Genomic DNA, 27,934 nt, shown 5'->3' with positions numbered 1-27,934 from the left:
AAAAAAATTCTCATATTTGAGGAACTAGGAAATGTTTGCTGTTTTTCTTAATAAATAACTTAAATGTTCAATCGATCAAATCAAATTCAGTCAAATTCTTGATTATTTATGGATTAATAGAATAATCATTTCAGCACTATGTGGATTTTTTTTGACTGATCACGTCTTTAGTAAGTGTTCAGAGTTAACACACACTAAGCAATGACACACCAGTTAAACACAATCTGGACAGGATGAGATTGAATGGAGCAGGTCAGATAGGTACGTACAGTAGGTACAGCAGGTACATTTCAGTGATATTTTTAAGCCTGATGGGATTATGTTATTACAGGTTAAAAATTTAATATAATACGAACCGAACAAACGTCCTCAGCTTCAGAAGGACCATCTGTTTGATCCACATTACATATAGTCACATTGCAACGACAGTATCCATTAATACTATAAAGATTCATTCAGTAGAAATTCCAGCACACACAAGGGGTGTCTTCATCATCTTCATTTATTAATAATCATACATGATTACAAATCTGCGAGCGATGCATTTCGCAATGAGCCACAACAGGTGTTATTTTAAAGATTCTTGTGGTTCTCAACAGCCTTTAGTCAGTGGCAAATCACATGACACACGTTTACATTTCTAAATTCCTAATCTAATGTACTTATCAAATACAATATACAATTCATATTAATCTACAGAAAAAGGTAACAGAAAAAGTCCAAGACCTGTGTGTTTTGACCAGCAGTAATATCAAGTTATCATCACATTACAGTTGTGAGTTTATTCTTTCAGCTTCTCCACACATACAGCTGTACATCAATACCTTTTGTGTGTCAAATAAAATGTGCTTGTATCATCAAATATCAGAAACTGTCACATATCCTAAGCTAGTATCCAATACATTTTATTGAAACATATTCTTTGATCAGTTGTTGATCTAAATCCATTTTCAGCGTTTAACACTACTCACCACAGACATTTGTCTTATTTTGTTGTTTGTGAATGTTCTCATTCGTCCAGGTCATAGTAATCTCTCTCTTAAATTAAATCGAAGGCAACTGGACTTGTATTTGTCTGTGGAAGACGTTTCGCCTCTTATCCAAGCGGCTTCATCAGTTCATCATGTATTGGTCTCTCTAGTCCGCACTAGTCTGACCAAGAAAATGGAGAAGGACCCAGGTATTTAACCTCTTGTGGGTGGGTCCACCAAAGTACCTGTGAAAGTACTGGTTTCACCTGACCATTGTTGTGGTCTCATGTGGACGACCGTCGTTAGGGGTCAGGTGACCCTGTTGTTGTCCCCTGTGAACGACAGTCGTTAGGGTCAGGTGAGCCCCTGGTGGATGACGATCGTTGAGAGTCGTCTGAGGTTATGTTGTTGACCCTCCTGGGTACCGATGAAAGGGCGACATTGTAGATGGGGGATAGATGGTGTCGCAGACCACCTCCCCTGTTTAGCGATGGCCTCTCCACTTTTACATAGATGGCTTCCTTGACTCCCCTTTCAAACCATCTGTCCTCCCTGTCCAAGATTTTGACATTGCTGTCTTCAAAGGAGTGTGCCTTTTTCTTTAGGTGGGAGTAGACAGCTGAGACAGGGCCTGAAGAGTTTGCCCTCCTGTGTTGGGCCATACGTTTGTTTAAAGGTTGTTTAGTTTCCCCAATATATAGGTCATTGCAATCCTCACTGCATTTGACCGCATATATCAGGTTGCTTTTCTGATTGTGTGGTGTTTTGTCTTTGGGGTGTACCAGTTTCTGCCTGAGTGTGTTAACAATAAGGATCTTGAAACATACAGGGATTTGATGTTTGTTAAAAATCCTCCGGAGTTTCTTCTGAGACCCCAGACACGTATGGAATGACTATATTTCTGCGTTTATCTTGCATTTTCTCAGCATCCTCCATGTTGGTATTCTTTCTGGAGCGTGTTGTTGTTTTGCCAAAGGTCCAACTCGGATAGCCACAAGTTTTCAGAGCTCCCTTTAGATGTTTGTGCTCTTCTGCTTGGGCCCGAGTGGAGGTTGGTATGTTGTCAGCCCTGTGTTGCAAGGTTCTGATAACACCCAGTTTGTGCTCCAGTGGATGATGTGAGTTAAAGAGAAGGTATTGGTCTGTGTGCGTGGGCTTCCTGTATACTCCAATGTGAAGGCTCCTGTCCCCAGCAAGGTGGCATCACAGTCAAGGAAAGGTAGGTGGGTTGTCTTTGACATCCTCTCTTGTGAATTTGATGTTCTTGTCCACTGAGTTGATGTGTTGGGTAAAGGCTTGTAGATCTTGTGTTTTAATCTTTACCCATGTGTCATCCACATACCTAAACCAATGGCTTTGTGGAGTTCCCTTGAAGGGAACTACAAGCCTTTACCCAACACATCAACTCAGTGGACAAGAACATCAAATTCACAAGAGAGGATGTCAAAGACAACCACCACCTACCTTTCCTTGACTGTGATGTCCACCTTGCTGGGGACAGGAGCCTTCACATTGGAGTATACAGGAAGCCCACGCACACAGACCAATACCTTCTCTTAACTCACATCATCCACTGGAGCACAAACTGGGTGTTATCAGAACCTTGCAACACAGGGCTGACAACATACCAACCTCCACTCGGGCCAAGCAGAAGAGCACAAACATCTAAAGGGAGCTCTGAAACTTGTGGCTATCCGAGTTGGACCTTTGGCAAAACAACAACACGCTCCAGAAAGAATACCAACATGGAGGATGCTGAGAAAATGCAAGATAAACGCAGAATATAGTCATTCCATACGTGTCTGGGTCTCAGAGAACTCCGGGGATTTTTAACAAACATCAAATCCCTGTATGTTTCAAACCCAGTAACACACTCAGGTAGAAACTGGTACACCCCAAAGACAAAACACCACACAATCAGAAAAGCAACCTGATATATGCGGTCAAATGCAGTGAGGATTGCAATGACCTATATATTGGGGAAACTAAACAACCTTTAAACAAACGTATGGCCCAACACAGGAGGGCAAACTCTTCAGGCCCTGTCTCAGCTGTCTACTCCCACCTAAAGAAAAAGGCACACTCCTTTGAAGACAGCAATGTCAAAATCTTGGACAGGGAGGACAGATGGTTTGAAAGGGGAGTCAAGGAAGCCATCTATGTAAAAGTGGAGAGGCCATCGCTAAACAGGGGAGGTGGTCTGCGACACCATCTATCCCCCATCTACAATGTCGCCCTTTCATCGGTACCCAGGAGGGTCAACAACATAACCTCAGACGACTCTCAACGATCGTCATCCACCAGGGGCTCACCTGACCCTAACGACTGTCGTTCACAGGGGACAACAACAGGGTCACCTGACCCCTAACGACGGTCGTCCACATGAGACCACAACAATGGTCAGGTGAAACCAGTACTTTCACAGGTACTTTGGTGGACCCACCCACAAGAGGTTAAATACCTGGGTCCTTCTCCATTTTCTTGGTCAGACTAGTGCGGACTAGAGAGACCAATACATGATGAACTGATGAAGCCGCTTGGATAAGAGGCGAAACGTCTTCCACAGACAAATACAAGTCCAGTTGCCTTCGATTTAATTTAAGAGAGAGATCTTATTTTGTTAAATGAAATAAAAGGATTTTAGAATAACACCAAAATTCAGAGGTTTTATTGGCACCACCATCTACTCTGTACATTTTCTTCATGATGCAATTAAAAACACCTTAAATATATGTAGTATATTATATACCAGGACTCATTTAATTTCACTTACCTTTCTGAAGAATTTGAATCCTGCAGTTGTGACTGTGTCCTTTATTGTGATGATGTTTTCTAGCGTGCTGTTAACATACACTCCTGTGTGTGGCACATACTGTGGATGTGTGTTGTTATACCTGCCCATGTGTACTGCTAGGATCACTGTGTTCTCAGCAGCTTTCTAACATGATTAATATGAAATCTACAGAGGACACCTATGGTTCAGTCAGCACAAAGAATGTAAGAAGTGAAGTGGTTAATCCATACTGTGTCCCAGCATGTCAGTGCGTCTGTCTATAGTGAGGTGCTCTTTCCCTCCACCACTATTGACGTTTACAGATGTATACAGGCATCGCCCAAGCACAATGTACACTGCATGTGGTGTCAACAGAAACGAGTGCCATGTGCCCTCAGACACGCACCGTGGATGACAGACATCCGTGGCCTCTTTTCTAACTTCGTCATATTTGGTATAAAATGCACAGTTAATAATACAGAACATCTCCTACTTGTAGGAACTCTTTCCTTTTTTAACTGAGCAGATGAACTGTCAGCTGACAATATTTAATCAAACATTTTGTACTCACGACCCAGTATGTAATGTAACATTTCCATTCCCTGCCACCAGACAGATCTGACTGTGCTTTTTGTGATTTAATCTTAACCAAGTTTTCGACCAGTGCATCAGGTGTCAGCTTCGCAAACGCACCCAAACAAGAATGAATATGTTAACTCTTCAGTCGCTGCCTGCTCTCATTGACATATTTCTGTGTTTCCCTGTCTCTCCTCAGGAGTTTTACGAACATGCGAAGACATTGTGGCAGGACGAGGGGGTCAGGGCGTGTTACGAGAGATCCAACGAGTACCAGCTGATCGACTGTGCACAATAGTAAGTAACTACCTTCCACTGCGGCTTCATGGTCACGTTCCTTTTCCCCCGAGGTGCAAATCTATTAGGTAGACTCATATGCAATACAAAATGCTCCAACAGTCTTTATGAGGCTCATAATCAGTTTTTATTGACCATGTTTCTAAAAGGTGTTGATTCAGCTCAGGTAATTTTTGAAGGAAATTGGTGGCATTATATTAGATTTAGGGGTGCAATTAATTAATTAAAACTAATTAATTTGTATTATCAATTAATCTGCTTATTATTTTCTCAACCAGTCTATAAAATGTGAGAAATTGACAAAAATGCTAGATATGATGTCCTAAGCCCAAAGTGAAGAAGGTGAAACTAACAGTCCAAATCCCAGTTCACAATCACATAGCACAAAGAAGAGAGGATCAGCTGACCCTGGACCACATTCTGACAAAGAGACTCTAAATATGTGAACACTTGAGAAAACATTAGATGTAATGTTAGTTAAAAATCCAATTTATCAATGTTTTTTTTCTTTATGTGAAGAACTTGAGTAAGTTTCCCCACCGTGAGTTCTTTTGTCTCACAGTCATTATTGTGAAATAATAAATATTATTTAATATGCTAATATTTAGTGGCAAAATGTTCTCGCTTTTATTATTTGGTTTGTGTTGGTTCACACTGCCAGATTACAAGTAAGCCAGGGCAAAGTCACATGGGCTTGTCTTTCATGCTAGTAGCACCCGAGCAGATACTCCTGTTCCATTTGATGTGCACCATGTGGAGACTTCAACACTTTTACGTTAGGAAAGGAAACCATTTTTTAAGTCTCTGTGTTGTTTCTTGTTACTTGTACGGTTTTGTTTATTTCATATTCAAACAACATATGTTTGATGTAAATGTTCGACAGCTTTACCGTACTGTGTCCTTACAAGATAAATTCTTAGTACTAAATAGTTTATGCACAGTCACAAAGGTGCTGTAAGATTTGGCTCTTCAGTAACAGCCACAGGATACCACTACAGGCTTAACCAACTAACTTCAGAGAAATGACTTCAGTCTCCATGTGTACCAAATGTTATTTACAGTCAAAATTGGTTCACTGGAAAAGTTTCTTCTGTGTGATTCCTTCCTGTATAAACATTAACAACACATATGGAGTAATACTAGCAGATAATCTGGGCCAAGTTGGACCATTTAAAAACCAGTTGAAGCAAAATGTTGAGGCTCTATTGATGTATGTGTTCAACATCTCACACACATCTGACAGTTATGTCAGATACAGTTGCAAAATTATGCAGCAGACAGTACATTATCAGCTATTAGCTAGGACCAACACTGCCACCTTTCTTTAAAACCTTTGGACTATGATTCCCTCTTCCTCTATGTTTCTCCCAGCATCTTTCAATCTCTACATTTTAGTTGTCATATCTAAATGATACATATGTGTTTTTAAGACTGCAAAAGAGCATATTGAATGTGTTTTAACAGATCAGAGTTAATTGCAACTAACACACTGATGCCCAGTTATCATTTCCAAAGCAAAAAGAAAAGAAAGATTGTTGTGACATAGTTTTCATGTAACAGCAGCAGTTTGTAGTGTTTGGGAGCAAACATGGCTGAGGTTGAGTCATCTGCAGATCTGAGGATGTTTAAAGGAGGTGGACGGGTGGTGTTAGAGGAGGATACCTTTGCTCACATGTGGACTTTGAGTCCAAAGCCTCAACAGCTTTTTGCTAGTAAATAACTCTCAGTTGATATTATTTGCATTTATTTTAGCACTTTAGGTTGGTTTTGGTCTTTTTAAAAAGTTTACATGAGGAGAAATTCTCCCCCTGATGGTTGAGATGGTACAGCCCAGTCTCCTGTTCCCTCCCTCTTCTTGCTCACACATCCAGCACAAAAACACAAACTCATCCTGCTCTTGCTTTTCTTCTTCTCTTCCTCTGTCTTCCTCTTCTCCATCTCCATCTGTCTGTCTGTCTGTCTTCTTTCTGGAGCTACTCCAGCCGCACTAGATCGGGAGCTGATAAACTATTAATAGCACCTGTGGTTGGGTCTCCATGGTAACCATGCTGGAGGCCAGGGCGCTGGGGAGCTATTTTTGAAATCTGCTATGTAATGTCAGACAGACACCACTACACTTTCATTCTCTGTCTGTCCCTCTCTCCCTTTTCTTCCCCTCCTTCACATTCACTCCTCATGCACTCTTCTCTCCTCTCTGTCTTCCCACGTTCACTTGCTCTGTGCACATGAGTTTTTCCTCTGACCATCTCCATTCCCTTCAGTTTCTTTTTGGTTTTCAGTCATTTTCACAAATTTTGGGAAATATGCCCTTAGATCTTCTTGCTATTGTGAGATGAGAAGTTCACTGCTCAGTTCCTCACCTGTTTTACATGTGATGCTCAAAGTGGTCAGGATCATTGAATGTTTTTTAGTCATAACTGTTAGCTGTAACTGTTTTCAGGTTTTTTGTCTGCCAACTACTGTATTATGTCTTGATTGTGAGCCAATCAGGTAGGAGAGCTGGATTTTATATTTGTACACAAATAAATAAAAGTCATGTAGTAAGTCTGTAATTTTTGGACAGGTGTACAGTCACTTCTACCTATATTTACTCCCTTCTGTCACACATGCTGATGCTTTCTGACATATTGGAAGAAGGCTTTAGTGTTTTCCCTGCATATTGAAGGAAAGAGTGAAGGGAGGATGCCACTGCCTTGAAGGTTGCCTGCCGAGCAAAATATGGTATAATTTATGTTGGTCTAAGTGGAGAGTTTCAGTCACATTGTCAAAATGTTGTGTTTTAGCCCTTTCCAATGTGTCATGTAGAACCTATGTGGGAATACAGCTGCTGTATTTCATATGATATCCGAGTTGAGGTGTTAAGTATGAATGAACGTTTTATTTATCCTTTTTACTAAAACACACATGATGCATGGTTGTTAAAGGGATGATGCTCATTGCAGAGAAGTCCATTGTCATGTTAAAAGCTTGCTTTTAGTTTTTATTCCTCTCCGACAGTCAGACTCACAGCCATATTGTTCAGAGGTTGTCTGTCTGTTTCATTCTCATGGACTAATTATCTCAATAACACCTTGACAGAACTTCTTCAAATTTGGCACAATCATTCACTAGGACTCAAAGATGAACTGATTAGATTTTGGGGGTCAAAGGTCAACGTCACTGTGACCTCTCAAAACGCAGGTTTGGCCTTGTGAACACAATATCTCAGTAATGACTTGAGGGAATTTCTTCATATTTAGCACAAACGTTCACTTGGACTGAAGGACAAACTGATTAGATTTTGGTGGTGAAAGGTCAAAGGCCAAGGTCATTGTGACCTCACAAAACACTTTTTAGCCATTACTCAAGACTTTACAGCAATTTTGACAAAATGAAAAATGGTTGATGATATGACTCTGGATAAACAGGGATGTAACCTGAAACTTGTCTGAGGGGAGGAGGCAGACGACCACGAGGGGGTGATTCTAGTTTGTTACTGATTGTTGTGCCTGAACACATCTGTACAAGTCCTCAACCATATGAAGCAGCTATTTGATCAGTAATGTTGTCCGAGTAATAGTGTCTCCTCTTCTATCTCTTCAGCTTTCTAGACAAGATTGACATTGTGAAACAGAGTGATTACACTCCAACAGATCAGGTGGGTGAAGTTCTGCAACCACAAAGTTAATATGACCTACTCTTCAATATATGTATGCCTACTCTTCCCATAGAGGCATTTCAGTAGTCCAAAATTTAATAGGATACACCCATGTTTTAGAGTGAAAAGGACCAGAGTTGAAGATTGATCTTGATCGATGTTGTGCATTTGTTTTCAGTTGAAATTTTTGACCTGCAGTAGAGCAACATTGCTTCTTTATGTTGTTATTTTCAGTTCCAAATTTATCAGAATTGTCCAAACCATCAAAGTTGAGTCTCATTTAGTCACTCTAACCAACCTGCCCTGTGCAAGTCCGGAAATGGGGACAGAAAATAAAAACATCTTGTGTCCCATTTTCTTGAAGCTTTTCACCCTGACCTAGAAAACAAGTCCAGGACACAGAAGTGATTTGTGAAGTTTAATGTTTTCTTCAAATTTTGAAGTGCAAGCATTCAAAATCCTATAAATCCTTGTCACCAGGATTTGCTGCGGTGCAGAGTACTGACTTCAGGGATCTTCGAGACAAGATTCCAAGTGGACAAAGTTAATTTCCAGTAAGTAAAACCATAAAGAAAAGGCCAGTGAATTACTAGTTTATGATGATTTTTAACAAAGTTTCTCCAAACGATGGTGGTGTTTCACTAGTGTCTCTTATTTGATGTACACAGTATGTTCGATGTTGGGGGTCAAAGAGACGAACGACGGAAATGGATTCAGTGTTTTAACGGTAACTTCTGTTAATTTCTGCTTCCTCTCGCTGCACTTAGCTCATATCTTTGTCCCTAACTGTTTATCTTTCCCTCTCTCTCATGTCCCGTCAGATGTAACAGCCATCATTTTCGTGGTGGCCAGTAGCAGTTACAACATGGTGATCAGAGAGGACAATCAGACAAACCGATTACAGGAGGCTCTCAACCTCTTCAAGAACATCTGGAACAACAGGTGAAGAGAGGCAGATGCTGTCGGCCTGTTGTCTTCTGCCGATCTGTAGCAAAGATGGTTGGAAAACTGTCTCTTGGAAAGTGTGTTCCCATGGATCCTCAGTTTTAAAACGTTAAGGATCTCTATTTGTAGATACTAAATCAGACAAATTTTTGTAACTACAGACAGATGATGGTTATTGACCAAGCTAAGTGTCAAGGCTGGTAAACCTTTTATGAATCAGCTTGCTTTTTCTCATGAATGATTGAATAACCAGGTGCAGCGGTTCCCTAGCAACAAACACAGTGTAAGACCAATCAAAGATGGATCATGTACTTTTATTTAGAGGTTCCAGCAAATAAAAGTTGCAGAATGGCAGAAAATGACCAAGATCTTTGGCAGTGTACCTCCCACCGCAGCAGACATGGTGGTCATTTAGTTGAATACTTTTGTCCTTGAACTAAATCAGAATGTACTGTATATCACCCATTATATGCCATGGTCCAGTGGAAACGTTCTGAACTGTTTAGGTTTCTGCAGGACACAGAACAATATTTTGCACACCTTAAGACAGTCTTTATTCTCTAGAAATTATCTTAAAATAAATATAAAAGCAGTTTCTCTTATAGATTTCTCCCTCACTTTATTTTTGTTTATAATTATTTTGACTAACTCTGTCTCATATCTCTCTTCACACTCAGACACAGTTTGTCTCAGTCCGTGATTTAAATTCAGTGTTTTGTTCTCTGCAGGTGGCTGCGGACCATTTCTGTTATCTTGTTCCTAAATAAACAGGACCTGCTAGCAGAGAAGGTGCTGGCAGGGAAGTCCAAAATCGAGGAATACTTTCCTGAATTTGCTCGCTACACTACACCTGATGACGGTGAGCTGTCTACATCCACAGACATGTTTGACCTCATATGGCCATTCTTTTAGACAGGAGCATGTGAAGTTCACCTTCAATTCTCAGCAATACTGTCCATGTTAGTAGCTGTACCAATACAGCTGCCCTTTTTCCACTTGAGAATATCGCCTTTAAGAAACAGCTCATTTATTTCAGGAAATAATCTAATCATTGTTATTAAAGTAGGGTGACCAGACACCCCAAACTGCCTCAAACTGTCCCAACTGGTGAGTGGTCTCTGAAAAATGTCCCAGTTTTCCATCACTTGTGTTAAATATGTCCCATTTTAAAAGAAATCCTGTGCTTATAACTGTAAACCTGAACCTGCAGAAACATCCCCATGCTTTCAAAGAGATACATCAAGAAAAACATTGATATATCTACTTTTAGTGTCATGTTTTTATCCACTATGAGGCTATTATTAAAACAGCTGTGCACAATTCTTGTCCGGCTATTCGTCCAAAAAACTTGTTCTCTGGGGGACAGTGCTTTTAGTGTCATTGACCACAAGAGGTCATCCTTGATACACACCGGTGAGGTTCGTTTTTCAAATTGTTACATAATTACTCATCATAATATGTACTGAGTAACTAATTTTGAAAAAGCCATTTTTCATGAATGATCCATTCATGTTTGATCAGTCACCTCTTGACAGATTGATTTCATAAAAAATTTGGTCTCATTAATGTCTCTCTCTTCTTTCAGCAACACCAGAGCCTGGAGAAGATCCACGTGTTACAAGGGCAAAGTACTTCATAAGAGATGAATTCCTGGTAAGTGCATAGGCATGCTTTTGTTCTTAAATAATAACAATGATAATAATAACTATAAAATTCCTGAAGAAATTTTGAATGTGCTTGCTGCTTGGTGCATATCCATCACACACGTTTCAATCTCTACAGAGGACTTTACTTTGAGTTTCATTCATGTAGAGCATTATCTGAACTCTGACCTCAGTCACTGCAGGTATCCCTCAAAAAGATCTTTGGCCAAAATGGCCTCACAATGATGTTTTCGAACATAAATTTGTCCCCACAACCATAGCAAGACATGTATACACACATGTACATGCTCTAACAGAAGTTGATCTATAATAAAGCTACCTTGATTTCTCCTGCTAGAACAGAACAACATGGACAACAGTAAAAAATGCCCTGAGTTAATCAGTCTAATTAGTCAATCACAGTCAGTTGTGTAAAAGTTTGGGCAGCAACCGCACTTGTGTGTGTCTGTCAGTGTGTGTGTGTGTGTGTGTGTGTGTGTGTGTGTATTGTTTTGTGTAGCAGTAGAGCTGTCTACCACAGAGCCTCCAAAAAGTTTGTGTTACCAGGTTGAGACATTTATACAGTTAATATCCATATGGTGGTGATGGTGTTTGTGTGTCTTTCAGTGTATATGTGTGTGTGTTTTAAGCAAAATTGTCCTCATAGTTATGGAAAGACATGTACACACACGCAAAGAACCACACATCAATACGCACACACAAGTACATGAAAATACAGTGTTGATTTACCTTAGAGTTGCTCTCATCATTAAAAGGCTAAGAATTAATGAGTCTAATTAGCCAATCAGAATAAGCTTTGCCAGTAACACCTGCTGAGCAGCACCTCCTGAGACACTGTTGCCACTGGCAACTGTGGCCACCAGGGGGAGGAGGGAAACACGCTCACACAATCCCCTCTGTCTCCTTAGGCAGACAACAGCTTTTATTTTTTTAAGAAGTTATTTTTCAGAAATTTCTTTATTCTAATAGGAGAGTGAGAGATAGACAGGAAAGTCAGGGTATGACATGCAGCAAACGGCCATGGGTCAGACTTGGACCCATGGCTGCTGCGGTTAGGACAAGCCTATGTGGTACGCGCTCTACCAGGTGAGCCACCGGGGAGCCCCAGATAACACAGCTTTTCAGATGAAACTTGTGTTCGAAAATGGGATATCGGAGGGAAAACTACAAGTCCTGTTGAAAAGATCCCCTCATCACAATGCTAAAATGGTTGAAAATCCAGCTCATATTAATTGAAGTACAGTGCTTTGAAAATTTTGATGCAAAAATTATGATTTTTTTATAAGATGAATATCCAAAGATGGAGATAGTTTGTGTGTCTGTCAATATATGTGTGTACATACAGTATGTGTACAAAAATGGGTTCTTAACAAAATTGTCCTCACAATCATAGAAAGACATGAACACATACACAGTGCTGATTTGCCTCATAAATGCTCTCATACTTGAGAGTAATAACGGTAAGAGTTAATGAGTCTATTTAGCCAATAAAAATCAGCTTTGTCCATTTCTCCCCGGATACTGTGTTAGTTGTGTGTGTGCGTGTGTGTGTGGGTGGGTGTGGCTGTGTTTGTAAACATCATAGAGATCAAAGAGTCTCTTAATGAGCTGTTTCAAACACCTGTGTCTAGCTGGAAGAGAGAGGCACAGAGCTGACACAGCTGAGTGAGATTTTGTCTCGGTGCTAACAGTACTCCTATCAGAACAATGAGTGCCAGAGAGGGCTGGGTTTGGTCGTTTTGAAGATGTCTCCCCATTCATTCTCTATGGGATTTTTTTTGCCTTTTATCGCCATTTATGTCGCCATGGTTTCTTGAATCACTAAGAAAAGTCATAGCACACTACAGTCCCTGACAAAAGTCTTGTCGCTTGGGTACAAGTTGACCTTAAGTGCCCCTCAAATATATTTGTAATCATTTTTTTTTTTTACAAGAAATGGCTGATTTCAATCCCAACAGCTTAGAGCAGCAGTAGAGCTGCCCAACAGAACCTACAGTAAGTTCTTTTACCTGGTTGAGACTCTTATTTTGAAGGTGAATATCAAAAAAGTAAGATGGTGTTTGTGTGCGTCTGTGAAGACCGGTCAAAATGACCTCATAATAATGGTTTTTAACCAAAATTGTCCTCACAATTGTAGAAAGACATGTACACACGCGCAAAGAACCACACATCAATATGCACACACAAGTACACGCAAATACACCTTGTTGATTTATCGTATTATTATTTATCCTATCTTATTTAGCTTATTATATGTCAGAATGATACCAAAACTGGGTGATGCAGGACAAAAAAATTCTCTACATTTTTTATATAAAAATTGTCAATCAAGGCTGGAAATTGTGGTATTTAAAAGACCTTTAAAAGAGCACTTTTTTTGACTAAAATTTTCAGGGATGGCAGTTAGAGATCGCAGTTAGCTTCGGTTAGTCAAGTCAAGTCAGTTTTTATTTGTATAGCGCCAATTCACAACATAAGTTATCTCAAGGCACTTTCCAGATAGAGCAGGTCTAGACCTTCTCTTTATAATATTATTTATAGAGACTCAACAATTCCCACCAAGAGCATGCACTAGGCGACAGTGGCAAGTAGGGGTGGGCGATATGGCAAAAATATCATATCACGATTTTTTAAAAATAAAATCACGATTTCGATTTTATCACGATCTTAAATTGGAAAAAGAAAAACAGACAATTTAGACCAAAGAACCTTTCTTAACAGATTTTATTTCAAATAGTCGCAGTTTTGCCTGCATGTGCAAACAACGTAAAGTTTAAGGTAGGGGTGGGCGATATGGCAAAAATATCATATCACGATTTTTTAAAAATAAAATCACGATTTCGATTTTATCACGATCTTAAATTGGAAAAAGAAAAACAGACAATTTAGACCAAAGAACCTTTCTTAACAGATTTTATTTCAAATAGTCGCAGTTTTGCCTGCATGTGCAAACAACGTAAAGTTTAAGGTAAACAACAATAACAGTCTTATAAAGTGCACTCTTGCAAAAGTAACAGAAAGTAAAATATCAATCAAAGACATTACTGACAGTCATTTAAACAGGATTTATTTATCAAAACACTAAATAGTTTATTGAAACGCAAAAATACAAAGTAAAGTGACTGTGGTTATCTCTTTTAGTGCAACAGTTGCTAGTGCTAGTGCTTTAGTGCTTCTTCTTCAGGTGATTAAACAGGTTCGTCGTGTTACCACCCGACGTGCGAACAGTTTCTGTGCAAACTTTGCAGATTACATTTGCTTGCGCTTGATCAGTTGCGGAAAATCCAAACCAATTCCATATAATGGAGGTGGAATTTTTTTTAACGACCAACTCCGTTTGGCTTTCAGCCATCGCTCTCCATGTGCTACCGCTACACACACAAACAAGGAGGCGGGTAGGAAAGCGCGTCACTGCCCGTAATTCGCTATGATTGGTCGGTCAGGTTGATGACGTCAATACGTCTGGTGCGTCGGTGCATCAGCATAGAACTGCAATTTATAGAATGTGCCCTAGACGATCCCACAATCTCTGCAGTTTGAAAGATCGTCTTCACGTTGTAATCCTTCACGATCTAATATCGTCATATTGCCCACCCCTAGTGGCAAGGAAAGACTTCCTTTTAAGAAGCAGAAACCTCGAGCAGAACCGGACTCAGGGTTGGAGGGATAGAGTGAGAAAGAGCAAGAGAGCGCAGAGGAAAAGAACAAGAATGTGCAATGATAGCAATATTAATAATAGTGATAGTAATGGCAGTAACAGCAATAGTAATGCAATGAGAACTGTAATGCTCCTACTGATAAAAATAGTAATGACAGCTAATGACATTAATAATTATCATTATTAATTATAGTAAATTTTATTCAGGTTAGCGAGTGGAGCTGTGCCAAAAGACAGCAGACATCGATGAAGATGTAGTAAATATAACAATCCTCTACAGTGAAGTTACAACAACACCACACCGAGCAAGCGAGTGAGAGAGAGAGAGAAGCTAGTGCTAACTTCTAAGCTAAAGAAACTAGCAAATCTGAACAGCCTGTAAACAACTGCTGAGTAAGTGAAAGTCGCTAAAAGGAGCAGAGAGCTCTAAGTGCTGGAGCAGAACTAGTGTAAGTTTGAATGTACAGCAGGTAATTAGACACTGTGATGAAGAAAACAGCAACATTAACTGTTCAGAAAGAGTAGCAATAAAATCTAACACTAACAGAAACTGACTGGAGATGGGACACCGCACCGAAGTCAGCACATCAGCATGTGAACGGCATCACTAGTATTAATGAAAAGACATCAGTAAAGGTAAATCACTGTGAAAAATGTTCTCAGATAAAAGAACAAAGTAAGTCAGTTAAAATGTTTGAGTTAAGGTGTTACTGTGTTACATTTGAAAATGGGGAGAGAGGGGTAAAACATGTTATAGGGCGACAATAATGATATATGATAAAATGAGGAAATTAAAGAACGTCTTTAGGTTATCATATATATCAGTTCCCAGGTGAGATCAGCAATGAAATCAACCACTGTTGTACTGTCCAGTCTGAATTGTAATCTTTCTGTATGAGCACTAATATGTGTGCAAACAGCTTTCTGCGTGTGTGCGTGCGTGTGGCTGTGTTTGTAAACATCACAGAGATCAAAGAGTCTCTTAACAAGCTAGTTCGAACACCTGTGTCTAGTTGTAAAAGACAGCTAACTCAGATCTGGGTGTGATTTTGAAAATCTTCGTGCACTGCTTTACTGGCTTTGGTGTTTCTGGAGCCAAAAATGTGGACACAGTAGCCAGTTCCCAGAAAAATGTCACTTATGCATTTCTCGGGAAATCAGCTCCTGAATTTGTATTTTAGTCAATGTCACAGCTGTCAGGGTTTGTCAGGGTTTGAGGGGTAAGGGCTGGACCCGAATGCAGCCAACACATGGGAGACGGTGCAGACAGGTTTATTAAGCTAACACACGCACAGGGAAGCACAGGGGATGACAACAGGTAACATGAACGGACTGAAGACAAACCAGACTTGAACAACTTGAGGAAGATCCAGAAATCAACAGACATGAACAGGCTAAGGACAAACCCAGAGACAATAAGGACGACAGTGACAAACCGACCCAGACAAAGGGGAGCACAAAGACTATATAGACAAGGGAGGCAAGGGTGACTGAACACAGGTGAAACACATTAGGGCGGGGCAGACAATCACCACACAGACACAGGACCAAGACAAGAAGCAAAAACACTGACACACAAGGAAACCAATTACAAAATAAAACAGGAAGTGCAAAAAGTCCAAACAAAACTAACAAAAGGTGTCTGCCATAGCAAAGCATGACACTCAATGAGAGAGGTGGAGGGTAATCCCATTGCTTTGAGGCTCATGTTCAAATTCTGTAAGTCTCTGTGCTAGGTAGACACTTTCTACAAAGCAGCACGAATTTGTCTACTATCAAGGAAGCCGTGATGCGTGAAGATTGAAATATGTGGCCGTGAAGATGAGTTAAACAGAAGTTTCTAGTTCTAGAATTTTTTTGTTCTAGAGCTTCTCCCACTCTAGCGGTGATGTCATCCACTCTAGCTCTGAACATTCCATGCAATACACGCCCATTATAAAGTCTGAAACGGTCTAAAAATTACACAAAACGTAAACTGTGATTTTTTTGTAAACCCTAATAGTTTTCAAAATACTGATTTAACCCAAAAGAGTCTCAAGTCTTGTGACCCATATAATGTTTCATTCATTTTTCTACGTTGAAGTATGACACAGCAGTAGAGCTCCAAAGTTGGTCGTTTTGAAGATGTTTCCCCATTTATTCTCTATGGGAAGTTTTTCGCCTTTCATGGCCATTTACATCCCCATGGTTACTTGAATTGCTTAGAAAGGCCATAGCACACTATTCCCGATCGAGGTGCACGCATTGATATATTGTCTGGGTTTTCTCAAAGCTGCGGGACTAGTTACGTGCCGAAATGTCGATATGGAAGATGAATAAGACGAACTAGAAAATGCATTTCCTGCTGAAAGTGCTGAGAGCTGAATTAAATTGCTGAAGCAATGCTGAAAAAGCTAAAGCAACTGCTGAAGCAACGCTAAAGTAGCTCATGCAATGGCTGAAGATTAGAAGCAGAAATTGTAAGCTCTAGGTTGAATGGTATGAAATGGTTGAAAAAGCCTAAGTTGTTGTTGGAAAGTGTAACAAACAGCACAAAACTGTACAAAATATACAAAATGTGAAAAACATAAACATCAAAGTTGAAAGCTAAGTGGCCTAAAATAGCTGAAAAAACCTAAGAAAGAAATGTATGAGCAAAACTTTTAATGTCACACCTGAAGGAGATTTCTGACACAATGCTGAAATTGTTGAAAAAGCAATTCATATTAACAGAAGTACAGTGCTTTAAAAAAGTAGATGCCAAAATGTTAAACTTGAGGAGCTGAAGTCCATTAGCTGCAAAAGCTTATATAGTCCATGGGCCAGACCAGATATCGGTACCACTCAAGGTGACCAAACTTAATTATGATTTTTGAAACGATCTATGTCTGTAGATGATATTTTGGTATGATAACCCTTCCTGAGTGGCAGCTGTATCATAGTTATCAGCTCATGAAGTTACCCACCCCCTTCAGAAAATTACATTTTAGACGCTGCATATCCTGGTTTAGACTCATGTACAGGACATCTGTCAATGTTTCACAATATTGTCTTTGGTATCATTTTAATGGGGACCTTTTAAGCTTTCAGTCAGGCTAAGATGTGAATCTTTCTGACCAACATAGAGGTCACTGTAGCTCTTTAAACTATACACAACACACATTTTTGCACAATTTTCGCCTAAATGATATACTATCTTTTAGCCCCGTGCCATCTAGGAATAACAGAGACACAAAATACAAAAACTGGAATACTCACAGGACCATATGGATTCAGGAAATGTATAATATGCCTATACTCTTTCATTGTCAGGGGTGATTGTGAGCCTTAAACTAGAAGGGCATCATTAGGCTCCTATAACTAGACAGCCACTGGTCTTTATCATGCAAATACAGGACATAAAGGACACCACAATGAGATAAGGAACCAACTGAGTTTTATAAACAACATTATAAACATCACAATATTGTAAACAAAATGAACATTGTTATTAATGGGAATATGTCAAGATCTGATTATAGTTAGGCTATCAAGTTCTGTGTGTAGGGTAACCAAGTACAGAATCATCACATTATGTCAATCAAACTGCTCGTCTCTCTCGTCATCTGACCCACTGAGTTCGAAGTCGGATTCTGGATCATCCTGCAGTTTTTGGTTGCTGCAAGTCTGTAACTTGCACATGTCTGTGCATGCCAGTCCATTTGATAAGCACGTGCAGCTTGGCATTTTGCATGAACGCACACATTTGCATGTTAGCAGTTCCAAGACTACATCTGGGGCAGGTGGGGAGCGCATCCAGTAAATGGCCAGCTTGTCCTCATCTTCTTTCCATCCATGCTCTGTAGGACTTGGCACCACAGGGTTAGCCTGCAGACTGCTCTTCCAAATGGCTGCCTGATAATTGGCTCGTTCAACATGCAGGAAGAGACAGTCTCTAAATTGTGGCAGCTGACTGGACTCGACCTTTCCCCTTTTGGCACAGAAGAGCTGGTAGCGCAGTTGGTTCACCTCACAAGTGCTGCTGTTAGCAGCATACATGTGGCATGTAAACTCCTCCATTCTCTGGAACAGCTCCTCACTCACATCCCATGACTGCCCAAGTCCACTGAAGGTTTCTTGGTAGGAAGTGTCCTTCTTCACCATCTTCAGGGCATTCAGCTTCCCCCGGCCAGCGAATGCACTGACAGTGTCACAGCCAGTGAAGGCGTGTAAGCCAATTAGGCTATCACAGAGGCTGTTTCCAATTGAGCTTGCCAGTTTGCTGATGTCCACAAATCGTGTGCGGTTCTGTGTCCCACACTTCAGGTAGATGGGACAGGTGATGTCCTTCTGAAAGGCAAGACAAAGAACCATGACATCTGTGTCCTCAGCTGTGACGATGACTGCTTTTGAGCCCGTGTTTGCGGCATCTGATGCATGCAGGAGCAGGCATGTGTCAGCTTCTTCATGTGTGGAGTGCAGCTCTACTACTTCTTCACACCCATCATCTGTCAACCTGTAGCAGGTTTCCTCACAGGTAACGTACAACACCTTGCCATGCAGTCCATCTCTGTATTGTGGGAGTTTCCACTCTATCACCAGAAACTTGATGAGACTGGTCTTGTTGGAAAGACTGCACAGAAAAGTTCTCCACTACTGTACATGGTGTCCCCCTGCCAGGTTCTTGTACTGGACAGTGGTGTCTGCACCCCGGTTCAGTTGTTCAGCATCTTTTATCAAAGTTTGGCGGTAAACATCAAACACAACATCAATCCTCTGACTCTGTGCCCCTTCGTGGAAGACCTGGGTGAAGAGTGACTCTGCCACCTGTCCAAAGGTTTTGTTGTTGCCATTCATTTTCTGGACCAGGCTCATCCCATCAATGATGGAAGTGGATGGTGTTGGGATCTGTTCTGCAGGAGACACATTCTTTTCCAGCTCTCTGGCAAGTGCAGCCTTGTTCGTTTTTCGTAGGGACCCATCAGCATTTGTGAGTGCCCATGGCAGTGGGCCCAGTGGGTAAACAAGGACATCCTTCATATTTATCTTCCTGCTTTCAGCCAATAGGATCATGTGGCTGAACAGGTTTCTGTCTGCCTTCAGCACCACGTCCTGTCCTTTCTTTCATTTAGCTTTTTTTGTGCTGACTGTGGAGAATCTCTTCAGACTTTGCTTGGTCATCTTGTCATGGAATTTCAAAGATGGTGTGTCCTCATCTAATCTTGTTTGCTTGAATGCCTTGTAGGCCTCTTCTCCTATCTCATGAGCTCTCAGGAGATCCCTGGTCACATCAGGTGGGGCCATGGAGCCAGTGGACAGGCTAACCAGATCGTTCTCATCAGGAGACATAGGATTGAACCACTTGTTTTCCATAAGGCCAATGAGAGACTGGACATCTGCTTCATCTCTCTTGATCCTTGGACCATGTAGATCTGGATGGGACAGTCTGGACGTGCCTTGACCTGTCAGATCTCTCAGCTGTCTGAGGTACATGCTTCTGTACTCAGCGGTTAGGTAATATTTGGCTACAGCTCCTGACTTCAAGCTGAATCCCTTTGTCCCTCCAGCTGTCTGGGTGTCTTTGTTCACTGTTTCTTCTATAGCTTGGTCAACAGGGATCCGGCCAAAGGGATTGGTGGAGCCCAGTTGAACAGAGAAGCCTCCTGTCATGAATTCTGTGTACACATCTGGGTGTGTGATGGACAGCTGAGACATCTGGGCGTAGTAGTAGGGGAGGTAGCGTGCATAGTTCATCCTGTCATATGCAAAGCACCATGGGATCATTGCTCGAATGCTTGCCAAGTGTAGCATCCAGTCTTCCTCTCTGGATGCTCGGATGAGCCCCAGCAAGATTTCGACCATGTCCAAATAGGACATCCAGAAGCTTGAGAGGCTGCCGTTTCCGCCACTGAGGAACTTGCGGTAGACTTCAAACAGTTCCATGATACGTGTACAAGAGCTCTTCTCGAGGACCTCCTTCAAAGTGGTTTGTGACACATTTTCCCCAAGGCTGTCAATTGCCTTCAGTGTTTCATCCAGGTGAACCATGTCATTCATGTGAGTTGTTTCCAACCAGGAGAGGAAACCATTCCATGTCAGTCGCATGAGAGCCTCATACAAGAGCTTGTGTAGTCGCACTGCCCTGTTGTACTTGCGGCCATCCATAACACCAGCAATGGAGCCTTCTGCGATTATGCCAGACTGAATGCACAGGTCTCCAAGTCCAGCATCTTTGAAACACTTTCCTATTATTGCTAGCAGTGTGCAGATGGTGTGAAATTCCCCAAGCCTGATGATGATGTTCTGGAACTTGTGTGCATGTTTGCATGTGATCTCAACAGCCTTTGCATACAGGGCTTGGTCAAAGACACAGACAATCTTTGTCAGGCCTAAGCACCTCATGATGCTTATTGACTGGTTAAGCACCTCATTGACAGTAGACATTTGTGTCGCTGGAGCATTGATGGTAGGCAGATAGCCTACATTGTCAGGGATGACTGTCATATCACTGCAAGTCAGGATGTTGAAGCCTGTCCAGTTGCTGACTGACTGGTCTTCTTGTTGTGACATTCTTGCTAGGACTCAAACAAGGTTCTTCTCTCTGGCAAGCTGAGTATTGGCTACAGTATCAGCATCTGAACTTTTGCTTTGTGGTGGCCCCACCCGTTGTCCAGCATTGTAAGTTGGTAACATTGGCGGGCGTGAATCAATGCTTCTGTGCTTTGTTTTGGCAACAGTCAACCCAGTCCCTGTCCAACCCATGCCCACTGTCTTTGCTTGCACAGCAATTCCATTGACTCTGTGAGATGTTCCCTCTCCACTGATGGTTTCTTCAAGACGATCAATATTGTCCCAGGCTAAAGTTGTGAATACACCAGGATGGATGTTATTTGGTAAGGCAATGTCACTCCCTGATGCTGAGAGTTTCTGAAGACACAAGGCAGTGTCGATCTCTTCCATCTGTGAATAGGACACACTATGACCAAGTCGGTTGAGGATGTTTATGAACTCTACATTCCCTGTCAAAGACTTGACACTGAATGGCAGAATGATGTGCATGGAAGGTTTGATCTTTCCACATGTCACTGCATATAGGATGTCATGGCCAAATGATTGTAGGAGCCACTGAACTCGGATCGCATGATCAGGATCATTAGAGCCTGTGAGTAGATGGCACAGGAAGACACTGAGTGACTCTGGAATGGTAGGACATTCTGCTTCTGGTTTGACTTCAGGTGGCCAGGCTTGAGGAACATCTTGACTCTTGATGTCCCCTCTCAGTTTGATGGCTGCGTTTGCTATGACATCTTGGGCACTGGCACTTTTCAAGGTCTGCAGCTCACTTTTAAGGGACTGGTTTTCTTTGATGAGTTCACTCATGGACAGGTTATCTGGATAAAGGAGGTCTGAGTTTCTCTGTCGCTGTTTAACTGTCTCTCTCTCTTTCTCTGTTGCTGTCTGAGTTTCTCTGTCGCTGTTTAACTCTCTCTCTCTCTCTCTCTCGCTTTCTCTGTCGCTGTCTGAGTTTCTCTCGCTCTCTCTCTCTCTCTCTCTCTCTCTCTCTCTCTCTCTCTCTCTCTCTATCTTTCTCTTTCGCTGTTAACTCAATTCAATTTCAATTTAAAAGGCTTTCACTGTACCATCCCCATAGGGGGCGCGCCCCCAACTTTGAGAACCACTGCCTTATACTGACCTTGGTCTAGTTAATGATGCCCTTCTAGTTTAAGGCTCACAATCACCCTTGACAATGAAAGAGTATAGGCATATTATACATTTCCTGAATCCTTATGGTCCTGTGATTATTCCAGTTTTTGTATTTTGTGTCTCTGTTGTTCCTAGATGGCACAGGGCTAAAAGATAGTATATCATTTAGACGAAAATTATGCAAAAATTTGTGTTGTTTATAGTTTAAAGAGCTACAGTCACCTCTATGTTGGTCAGAAAGATTCACATCTTAGCTTGACTGAAAGCTTAAAGGGCCCCTTTAAAATGATACCAAAGACAATATTGTGAAACATTGACAGATGTCCTGTACATGAGTCTAAACCAGGATATGCACCAGCATCTAAAATGTAATTTTCTGAAGGGGGTGGGTAACTTCATGAGCTGATAACTATGATACAGCTGCCACTCAGGAAGGGTTATCATACCAAAATATCATCTACAGACATAGATCGTTTCAAAAATTATAAGTAAGTTTGGTCACCTTGAGTGGTACCGACAAGTGAAAGTTTGGGCTCTGGCCCAAGGACTAATAACCGAAACATGTTGAAACACTTGAAAGACAAATTATTTACCACCATAGGTGGAAGTAGGAATAAAATGCCTTAAAAATGTGAAGAAGTAATGATGATGAAAGATGAACTGCATCCTGAACATTAGAAACTTTAATTTAAGATTTCAATAAGCTGATTAATCGCTTAATAGCTGGAAGTGTTGTGAATACTTTAACGTTTGAATGAAGCCTGTAGCTGAAAGTATGCTCAAGTACTCGAGTTTCAAAGACGTAGAAGTTTTGAAGGATTTGAACATCGTCTCCATTCACTTACACTGTAAAAAAATGTCTTCAAGAAGCTGAACGTTTTGATAGTTGAACAGTTCATATAGCACAAAGTATGCAGGAGTAGTTAACAACCAAAGGAAAGTAAAAGGAGGATCTGGAGTATAACACTAGTGGAGCAGATAAAATTCAACATGTGTGCTGCTATATTAATTGTTGTTCCGTCCAGTCTGAACTGGTATCTCCCTCTATGACTACTAATTTGTAAACAGCTTTGTGTGTGTGTGTGTGTGTGTGTGTGTGTGTGTGTATGTGTGTGTGTGTGTGTGTGTATGTGTGTGTGTGTGTGTGTGTATATGTGTTTGTGTGTGTGAGTATATGCTTGTGTGCTAGTGAGTATCTGTTTGTGTGCCTGTGTCTGTGTCTCTGTGTGTGTGTGTCTTTCTATCTGTCTGCGCGCCTCTCTGCTTGTCTGTATTTATGTGTGTTTCTGTGTCAGTTAGAATGACAAACTGAAATCAACTGCCGAATGCTTCCTGATTACAACTGGACTGAAACATATTTCCAGTGAAAACAGTTGAGAGGTGTGTAAATCATTGTCTGTATTTAGTGTTGGAGCAGTCTGTAGCAGTTTTTTTATAGAAATGTCAGAAAAGTAGTTGATAAAACAAAACAAAAAAGTTTCTGATCAGGTAATTTGACCTAGCTGTGTATCCCCTCCCTGCACTCAGAGGTTGCCATGGTGACAATGCTGTCTGTCTGTCTGGCTGCCTACCTTTCTTTATCTCTGAAGAAGGTAGCACCTGGAAAACACTGGGTAACCTAATTCACCAATCAGAATGAGCTCCAAAGGTAATCCACCAATTAGAATATATGTAATGTGGAGTCAGTTATATTGCAGACAATAGAAATTTATTTATTTATTTTATTTTATTTATTTATGAAATTTGAGGAAGAAATGATGTGTCAAGATCGAAATATGTGGCCATAAGGACAAGTTACACTGATTTTTTTCAGACAAATTTTATAGCATCTCCCACTCTAGCGATGATATAATCCACTCTAGCCCTGAACATTCTGTGCCATACACACCCATTATAAACTCAGGAATTACTGAAAAAGCATGAAACTAAAACTGTGATAATTCAAAAACTGTACAAGATATCAAAACGTTGAATACAAGTTTAATAGTTTAATAGAAAAAAATTGTACATCCAATAATCTACAGAACAAGCTGAACGTTTTGATAGTTGAATGGTTTTTGTATGAAAAAGTATGAAGGAGTAGCCTCAGCATTCACACCAATACTAAAGATTTGAATAACAATAGTGCTGCAGCATTCACACTAATAAGTATGCAGAATAATAATATATGCCTTCAATGCTATTGCATTGCAGGCACATAATAAAAACCTCTCAAATCAACATTATGTAAGAAGATCTGACAGTAAGTAAAAAGAGGCAATAAGGTATAAAACAATATAAATAAAACATGTATCATACCTAAGGCTGCGACAAAGAAATGTGTTTTAAGAACAGATTTAAAGGAAGTTAGAGTTACAGTGTCTGATTTCATGTGTGAGGGGGCTCCAGAGTGTCTGAGCTCTAATAGCAAGTGCCCGCTCACCCTTAGCCACAAGCCTTGACCTTGGGGGACCAGCAGGCCTCCATCTGCAGATTTCACCTCTCGTTTGGGCGTATACCTTGTCAATAAGTCGAAGATGTAATTGGGTGCAGAGCCATTTAAGACCTTAAATGTCAGTAATAAAATTTTAAAATCATTCTGAAATCTAAGGGAGCCAGTGAAGGGAGGCCAGCACTGGAATCATGTGACTCAGAAAGTTTTGAGAGACGGACTAACACATTGTTGGTTTTGGTGTTTTCATTAGATTTGTTGAGAAAAGATTAGAATCTCAAGCTAAATATAGCATGAGTTGTGTGTTGTATGTATTTGCATTATATCAGTCCTTAGTAAAAAGTAAAAACCTCAGCAGCCAATTATAAAATGTGTTAGCTTGTAATATTTATTTTGAAACAGTTTTTCACATTTTGCTTTCTTCATTTACAGAGGATCAGCACAGCAAGCGGGGACGGGAGGCACTACTGTTACCCACACTTCACCTGTGCCGTTGACACAGAAAACATCCGGCGTGTCTTCAATGACTGTCGAGACATCATCCAGCGGATGCACCTGCGGCAGTACGAGCTGTTGTGATGGGAAAGGAAAGGGGTTCAGCCAAAAACACAGAAACAGATTGGACAATGAGAAACCCTGAACCCTGAGTCGCTTAATTTCCCTCTTCCACAGAAGTGTGAGAGCTCTTGTGAAGGAACGGGGGCCAAAACACACACACACACACACACACACACACACACACACACACACACACACACACTCTCTCTCTCTCTCTCATTCATTCATTCATTCATTCATTCATTCATACACAGACACACACTTACAGTAAACACACCCTGAACCCAGAATTTCCCCTGATTCAAACTCCCCACCTACAGTAGACAGAGCTGTTTTGATGGACTGGTTTGAGGGGCGAACACATTAATGAAGTCTTTTCTCCACCTTCAGCCAAACTCCCAGCTCCTCACCTCTCCACATCACGTATCATCCCTTTCCTTCACCTCTCCAAATCCCTGACAGTCCCAGTCTGGACTGTATTTCCTGCAGTGAGGAGGGTTTGAGCTATAGTTGAGATTGTAAAATTTCCCTCTTGTTCAGGTTGGGATGAAAACTGAGAGAGCTACTACTTCAGTGTAAGTGGAAAGTGGGAACTGTTGAATTACTGCAAATAGGGAAAAAAACATGTCACAAGAGCTGAAAACTGTATCTAACAAAAAACACAAGCACTGTGCTCAGGACTTGACTCAAACCATGTACACCAATCGATCCTATCACATACACACATCCATAAATCTAACCACGGGGTCTGCTTGCACACAGAAACATATCACATCTGCTTTTTACTGGACTGCACAACTGCAGTGGATCCAGAAATGTACTGATCTGCTGATGATCGACAGGCTCATCTACCTGCTGGTGGATTTTTCTAGCACAGTGCTTTGAGATTAAACAGACCGAGTGTCTGACTGTGCAGACGAGCCCCGAGGAGCAACGTTGCCACAGACTACATGGACCAGGGTTGTGCTGTGATCAGTCATAAAAGCAGAACAGAGCCGACTCTGTGTGAATTTCTCTGATGGAGTCTGGACATGTTTGATAGGGGGGGGGGGCGGTCCCTCGACTTCTTCACAGAATTGTTTTGCCACCTTACATTGCCTTGTTGGTAATGAAGCAAAACGTGAGGAGGATATATTGAGTTTAAAACAAAAAAGAAACAAAAAATATGCCATCTTTTTTGGAACTTAACAAGCAGAGGGCAAAAAGCATCCTTCTACAGTACAGTACCATATAAGTTAAAAAGAGCTCTCATCTTGTCATGATTGACCCTGTTTTACTGTCTCCACAGCTGTTTTTGTCTGTGTAGACTTTTGTGCCATTGTGCCCTGTGCGCTCTTTTTCTTTATCTGTATGCTCTTTCGGTCTCTGTCATTCTATCCTTTTTTCACCCCTGCTCTTTCTCCTCTGAGAATCTACTCACTTCTCCATCTTCGCATTTCTCCCCCTCTCTTTCCACCCCCCACTTCCTCCCCTCCACCACCCTCCCATCTGTACTTTTACGTGTCTGGTAGTGCTGTTTTGTTTTAAGAGAAAATAAAATATAATAATCCTGGAATATAAAAAAACAAGAAGATAAAAACAACAAAACAGGACACTAATGTTCTTTTGGTCAAACAACCTGCTCACACCTCCCTGTCATTCCTCCCTCTGTCATTCCTCCATCTGTCCTCCTTCCTCCCTGACCTCCCGCTCCTTTGTATGTCCATCTTTATTTTACTGCTGAACTATTATTCTTGTACAGACTGTAAAATGTATTATTTTGTACAACTTTATTGAAAAAATAACTTTTAGAAGATCCCTGTGCCTTGATCACGACTGTACGTGTGTAATGAGCTAAAGTGGGTGTCATACTGCGCTGTATAGCTTGGCCAATCCCCTCCTAACTCCCTGCCTTCCTCGCCATTTCCTTTTCTCTGTATTTCTTTATCCCTCTCTCTCTCTCTCTCTCTCTCTCTCTCTCTCTCTCTCCCCCTCCCTCCCCTCTGGGACAGAGGACAGCCATTCGAAGCTTTTGTAGTTTTATTTGTCTTCCCCTATCCTCCCATTCTCTTTATGATTTAAATGTCTATTTTTGGATCCATATACCCCAAAAAGATAAATATATGAAATGTATATGGGTTTTAAAAAAAGTATTTTATTAGAATCAAATGAACATTGACAAATTGTACACTTGATAGTGTGCGTATTGCTATAACTTAAATCCTTTCAACTGAAGTTGTGTTCAGGTTTCTTTTATTTTCTTACGTTTACATCTGCAAAGGATATTATGAAGGTTTAAAAGGAGACGACAGATGCAGAACATTGTTTGTTTCTATACAAATCTTATTCTTTTGGCCAAAAATGAAAAAAAAAATGAGGGGGGGGGGGGGTCCTCCTTAGCCTTGCACAGCAAGAGGCAGCCTGTACAGTATTAGCGTTGCTCTCTTTTCAGTGGCCTAGTCTTCATTTAATGTGTACATCAAATATGGGTCTCTACTTTCTGAACAGGCGCTTTAAGAAATAAAGGTTTTTTTGGTGCAGACAGCAACAGGTCTGTCATTACACTTTAAACACACTCTGAGACAGGTCTGACACAGGCAATACTTCTGTCTACTCTCTTACATAAGCTGCATTTTTGCATTCTTATCCCTCAGTTTTCATCGGCAGATAGGGTTGTTGTAAATCCACACAAGAGGAAGTGGAGTTTCCTGCTCATTTAGCAGTCATTTCCTCTTCAGATACACAGTCTGTATTTATTGGGACAACCATGAAGGTGGTGCAGG

General features: G+C 41.0%; 1 protein-coding gene across 3 annotated transcripts in view; it reads left to right on the top strand.

The window, feature by feature from the left end:
• gnas (GNAS complex locus) overlaps nt 1-25,368 on the top strand; it is a 39,455-nt gene extending 14,087 nt beyond the window's left edge. For 2 of the 3 annotated variants that reach the window (XM_022741506.1, XM_022741508.1), the window contains 8 exons: nt 4,520-4,617; nt 8,200-8,254; nt 8,735-8,808; nt 8,923-8,981; nt 9,076-9,196; nt 9,928-10,058; nt 10,785-10,852; nt 25,047-25,368. In XM_022741506.1, coding sequence (XP_022597227.1) covers nt 4,520-4,617; nt 8,200-8,254; nt 8,735-8,808; nt 8,923-8,981; nt 9,076-9,196; nt 9,928-10,058; nt 10,785-10,852; nt 25,047-25,193 — 753 coding nt within the window. In that variant the 3' untranslated portion in view covers nt 25,194-25,368. Of the gene's footprint in view, nt 1-4,519; nt 4,618-7,274; nt 7,339-8,199; nt 8,255-8,734; nt 8,809-8,922; nt 8,982-9,075; nt 9,197-9,927; nt 10,059-10,784; nt 10,853-25,046 lie in introns of those variants that run through there. The other variant, XM_022741509.1, reaches the window with a different exon arrangement.
• Nucleotides 25,369-27,934: the final 2,566 nt, after the last annotated feature.

Source organism: Seriola dumerili, unplaced genomic scaffold (genome assembly GCF_002260705.1).
Source record: "Seriola dumerili isolate Sdu_G_001 unplaced genomic scaffold, Sdu_1.0 BDQW01000056.1, whole genome shotgun sequence".
Taxonomy (NCBI): Eukaryota; Metazoa; Chordata; class Actinopteri; order Carangiformes; family Carangidae; genus Seriola; species Seriola dumerili.
The sequence above is the reverse complement of the archived record's forward strand: the minus strand, read 5'-3'. Positions and strand labels throughout refer to the sequence as shown.